This window comes from Myotis lucifugus, unplaced genomic scaffold (genome assembly GCF_000147115.1).
Source record: "Myotis lucifugus unplaced genomic scaffold, Myoluc2.0 scaffold_10749, whole genome shotgun sequence".
Taxonomy (NCBI): Eukaryota; Metazoa; Chordata; class Mammalia; order Chiroptera; family Vespertilionidae; genus Myotis; species Myotis lucifugus.
This window is the reverse complement of record NW_005881797.1, coordinates 1-5,575: the sequence shown is the minus strand read 5'-3', so window position 1 is coordinate 5,575 and position 5,575 is coordinate 1. Positions and strand designations below refer to the sequence as shown.

At 58.2% G+C, this 5,575-nt stretch overlaps 1 protein-coding gene across 1 annotated transcript; it reads right to left on the bottom strand.

The window, feature by feature from the left end:
* Window positions 1-738: 738 nt before the first annotated feature.
* PTPRH (protein tyrosine phosphatase, receptor type H) lies at window positions 739-4,717 on the bottom strand (the record flags this gene model as incomplete). The annotated part of the gene is made up of 5 exons (XM_006109506.3): window positions 739-1,078; window positions 1,426-1,725; window positions 2,589-2,858; window positions 3,840-4,109; window positions 4,460-4,717. Coding segments are annotated over 5 exons (1,433 nt in total), but the record flags the coding sequence as incomplete, so codon positions are not given.
* Between the last annotated feature and the right edge of the window lie 858 nt (window positions 4,718-5,575).

Sequence of the window (5,575 nt, the reverse complement as noted above, 5' to 3'; positions counted from 1 at the left end):
CTTCCTCCATCACCTGTGCAATCAAGCCTCCTGCTTGCTCCAGCTCCGTGGCTACCGGCCGCCATATTGGTTGGGTTAATTTGCATATAGCCACTGATTGGCTGGTGGGCGTGGCTTAGGGCATAGCGAAGGTATGGTCAATTAGCATCTTTGTCTTTTATTAGTGTAGATATGTTTTTATTGATTTCAGAGAGGAAGGGAGACGGAGAGAGAGAGATAGAAACATCAATGATGAGAGAGAATCATGGATTGGCTGCCTCCTGCACACCCCCTATGGGGATTGAGCCCACAACCCAGGCATGTGCCCTTGGCTGGAATCAAACCTGGGACCCTTCAGTCTGCAGGCCGATGCTCTATCCATTCAGCCAAACCGGCTAGGGCACACTGTACACTTTAAATGGGTGAGTCGAGCCCTAGCCGGTTTGGCTCAGTGGATAGAGCGTCGGCCTGTGGACTGAAGGGTCCCAGGTTCAATTCCGGTCGAGGGCACATGCCCGGGTTGTGGGCTCGGTCCCCAGTGGGGGTGTGTGAGGGAGGCAGCCGATCGACGCTTCAATCTCAGCATTGATGTTTCTCTCCCTCCTTCTCCCTTCCTCTCTGAAATCAATAAACATGTATTCTAAATAATTAAATATATAAATGGGTGAGTTCTATGTCCTGTGACTTACATCTCAATAAAACTGTTTTAAAGAAAGCAGAAAACAAAACACAAACGAGCAAACAGGAAGGACCCCCTGCGTAGGTCAGACTCCGTCCGCGCAGGGCCTGAGGGGGTCAGGAGAGACTGTGTGTCCCCTGGGGCTGTGCTCACCTGCACTCTCCGTGTGGCAGGTCACGGAGGCAGCTGGGGCCCTCAGTCCGTCCCAGATGGTCTTGACCGTGGCTGCGTAGGACTGAGCGGGCTGGAGGTTGGACACAGATAAGCCCTTCCCGCAGGAGGCTCGGTCCCCGGAGACCTGCTGCCCGCCCACGTGCAGCTCAAAGGCCTCATAGCCGCCCCGGGGGCAGGTCCAGGTCAGGGTGACCCCATAGCCACCAGAGATGCTGTTGCAGGAGATGCTGGTGACGGGGTCCGGGTCTGGGAGGCGGAGACAAGAGGACTCGGTAGGTGCCAGCCAAGATGGTGTTCCCCCGACCCCCTCCCGCTTCACCACCAGTGATGCCAATTCTGTGACCGCGACAAGGAGCCCATCCTTCCCTTCCCCAAACCCAAATACTTCTTCATCCCTTGTTTCTAAATTCCCAAAGGGACTCCCAACAGGTCCCAACAAACTACAACTCCCATGAGCACCCTAACTCTCTGGATCACTGCAGCTTATAGAGTCAGGGCCCCATGGCCTGATGGGATTTGTAGTCCACTCTCTTCTCTTCCACAAACTTCCCCTCCCCACCCCCCGAAAAGGGGTAAAAGGGGGCTCATCTCACCTGTGGATGCGCGGAGGCTCTGTGTGGAACTGGCTACATCGCTCCTCTCCGCCCACACGTTGAAGTTGTATGGAGTCCCGGGTTCCAGGCCCTTCACCACATACCAAGTGTCTTTGGTCCTGGCTATCTGGTCGACCTGGTGTGCTTGGGGGTCTCTTTCCCCCTGGGGAGGTCCCCCACCGGCCCACCGGACACAGTATATGTAGAGCTGATAGCGGGGGTCTGCCGGGGCCTTCCACTGCAGGGCGATTGAGTTGTTGGTCTGCGTTTCATTCCGCAGAGCTGTGACCTCCTTAGGAGCTGAGAATTGAGACAGACAACTCAAGGGGCAGACTCCAAGGCCCCTCACACCGAGTCTGCTCACCTCCCCTTCCCTGCAGCTGCCCCCACCATCGGATCGCATACTTCCCAAGAGGTGGGGACCATGGTCGCTGGGTCCTCTCTGTCCTAAGTCCACATACCTGGGTCCCACTCACCACCCTTCCACACACAACAAGTTCCTGGACGTTTCTGTTGACGTCAGTCTTCTTAGCCCAAATGGCCAAAGACTGAAGAGTTCCGGGTCCCGTGCATCAGCAGTGCACCTAGTCCCTGGGGTCATTCTGCTGCCTCTCACTCTCGGGACCCACACCTGCCGGCTGGGAGGCGGGGCCCGGGTGGACCCAACAGTTCACCAGGACAAGCTGTGGGCGACCGTCTAGCTCAGCGGTTCTCAACCTGTGGGTCGCGACCCCTTTGGCGGTCGAACGGCCCTTTCACAGGGGTCGCCTAAGACCATCCTGCATATCAGATATTTACATGACAATTCATCACAGTAGCAACATGACAGCGATGAAGTAGCAACGACAATAATTTTATGGTTGGGTCACAACGTGAGGAACTGTATTTAAAGGGCCAGAAGGTTGAGAACCACTGATAGCTGGTGACTGTACTGATTCCTGGACAGCCAGGGGCTCTCTTTGTCCTCAAAGACGGACCCTCCAATTGGAAAACCCGGGTTGTTCAGGACAGACACCCCCTGGGAGGCAGACCTACAGGCTCAAGGTCTGATGAGGCTGGTGAGGGCTGGCCGAGCACAGTTCTTCTCCCAGGAACCTTGCACCATGCCCCCTTCACTCTCCCCCAGCCCAGTATGCTGGGCCCGGACCTAGCCTGGGTCTCACCTGTGGCCCACATGAGGGTCTCTTTGCTGCTGCTGACCCCGTTCCTCTCCGCCCACACGGTGAAGGTGTACAGGGTCCCAGCTTCCATTGCGTCCACTGTGATCCTGGTATCCGTGGTGTTCCGGGTCCCAGTGGCAACCCCGCCCTCCATGGTCCAGGAGACCCAGTAGGTGTAGGGAGGGTGATCCGGGCCCTGGGGAGCTGTCCAGCTCAGGGTGATGGAGCTGGTGGTCTGGTCCTGGACCTGGAGATTTCTCACCGCATTGGGGACTGGCAGAAGGAACAGAGGGAAAGTCAGGCTTCCTCATCCCTCGTCCGCAAGATCCGGACACAGTCATGTTCCTGCTCCCTGTGCAGCCCAGCTTATTAGGAAATACTTCCTGGCCCTGGCTGGGTAGCTTAGTGGGTTCGAGTGTTGTCTCAATATGTTAAGATTGGAGTCCGATCCCCGGTCAGGGCACATACAAGAATCAACCAATGAACGCATCCAGGGGGACAACAAATCAGTATTTCTGTTTCTTTCTCTCACTGCCCACCCCACCCCCACCCCACCCCCACCGCCCAGCAGGCGTGGCTTGGTGGTTGAGCATCCACGTATAACCAGGAGGTCCCGGTTCCATTCCCGGTCAGGGCACATGCCCAGGTGCGAGGCTTGATCCCTGGTGTGGGGTGTGTAGGAGGCAGCCAATTGATGATTCGCTCTCATCATGGTCTTAGGTGACCCCTGTGAAAGGGCCGTTCGACCGCCAAAGGGGTGGCGACCCACAGGTTGAGAACCGCTGGTCTAGCTGGTGACTTTACAGATTCCTGGACAGCCAGGGGCTCTCTTCCTCCCCAAAGACAGACCCTCCAATCAGAAAACCCGGTCGCTGAGGACAGACACCCCCTAGGACAGTGGTCGGCAAACTCATTAGTCAACAGAGCCAAATATCAACAGTACAACGATTGAAATTTCTTTTGAGAGCCAAATTTTTTAAACTTAAACTATATAGGTAGGCACATTGTTATGAACTTAATTAGGGTACTACTAAGGCTTAGGAAGAGTCACACTCAAGGGGCCAAAGAGCCGCATGTGGCTCTCGAGCCGCAGTTTGCCGACCACGGCCTTAGGAGGCAGACCTACAAGCTCAAGGTCTGATGAGACCGGTGAGGGGTCGCCAAGCACAGTTCGTCTCCCAGGAACCTTGCTCCATGCCCCCATCACTCTCCCCCAGCCCAGTATGCTGGGCCCGGACCTAGACGGGGTCTCACCTGTGGCCCCTGTGCAGGTCTCTTTGCTGCTGTTGACTCCGTTCCTCTCCGCCCACACGGTGAAGGTGTACAGGGTCCCAGCTTCCATTGCGTCCACTGTGACCCTGGTATCTCGGGTGTTCCGGGTCCCAGTGGCAACCCCGCCCTCCATGGTCCAGGAGACCCAGTAGGTGTAGGAAGAGTGATCCGGGCCCTGGGGCGTCCCCCAGCGCAGGCTGATGGAGCTGGTGGTCTGACTCTCCACGGTCAGGTCCCTGACGGGGTTGGGGGCTGAGATGGCAGGAGGAAGGCTCAGTGTCCGCAGGGGAGCCGGTCATCGCTGACCCTCCCAGTTCCCACTGTGGCCCCCCGGCCCCACCCTGGGTGCTAAACAGAGACACCCTCCTGGCCCTCCCACTAGCATGATGGTCTAGAAAGCTCCCCAGCCCTAACTCAGGGGCAGGAGGACCCAGGGACAACCCTGGGCTGTGGCCGGCTCTCCTGGAGCCCGGCTGCAGGTCCGGCCCACAGAGGCCCAATGACCTGCCGGCTGCCCTGGGCTGGCCCTGCTCCCACTGGGTCCCAGCTGCCTCCTCCCACCCCCAGGGGGGAACCCAGCCATCAGACGGGGTGCGGCTGACCTGTGGAGCCGTCCTGGGTCTGCACGGAACTGGGGACTCCGTGCTTCTCCGCCCACACGGAGAACAGGTAGGAGGTTGCCGGCGTGAGTCCCTCCGCCGTGTACGTGACGTCTGTCGTGTTCCGGGTCTCCTTCTTGCCATCGTCTCCCGTGCACTGGACCCAGTAGGTGTAGTTCTGAAGGTCTGGGGCCTCCCAGCGCAGGGTGATGGAGATGTTGGTCTGACTCTCCACGGTCAGTTTGCTGATGGGGTTGGGGGCTGAGGAGGGGACAGGAGAGGGAATCAGCTGTGGACTCTGGGCCCACATGTCCAGGCCTTCCTTCCCCGCTGGGCCCAGGAAGCCTGGGGCGGTGGCTAGACCTTCAAGTCCAAATGGCAGCCATGCCCGGCCAGCGTGGCTCAGTGGTTGAGCGTCCACCTATGAACCAGGAGATCACGGTTCGCTTCCCGGTCGGGGCACCTGCCCAGGTGCCAGGCTTGATCTCTGGTGTGGGGTGTGTAGGAGGCAGCCAATCGATTATTCGATCTCATCATGGTCTTAGGCGACCCCTGTGAAAGGGTCGTGCGACCGCCAAAGGGGTCGCGACCCACAGGTTGAGAACCGCTGGTCTAGACCCTGACAACAGCTGGGAGCTAGGAGAGCCGAGGGTCCGGGTGTCCACAGGCCACAGTACCCCCCGCCCCCCGCTCCAGAGCGGAGGGAACATGCCTCTGCCCCCACCCACCGTGGCTGCTGAGGAAGACACTCCCCGGCCTGGTTTGGGCTTTAATTCTCACACCCGGACTGATCCCAGCTCAGAACCCCATGATGTTCTTTATATATATATTTTATTGATTTTAGAGAGAAAGGGAGAGGGAGAGGGAGAGAGAGAGAGAGAGAGAGAGAGAGAGAGAGAAACATCAATGATGGGGCAGAATCATTGATCGGCTGCCTCCTGCACGCCCCCCACTGGAAATCGAGCCCGCAACCTGGGCCTGTGCCCTGGGCTGGAATCGAACCTGGGACCCTTCAGTCCCCAGGCCGACGCTCTATCCATTGAGCCAAACCAGCCAGGGCCCCATGGATGTTCTTTCTTCATCTCCTGCTCAGCATGACCCAGAGAGACTCGGGGCTAG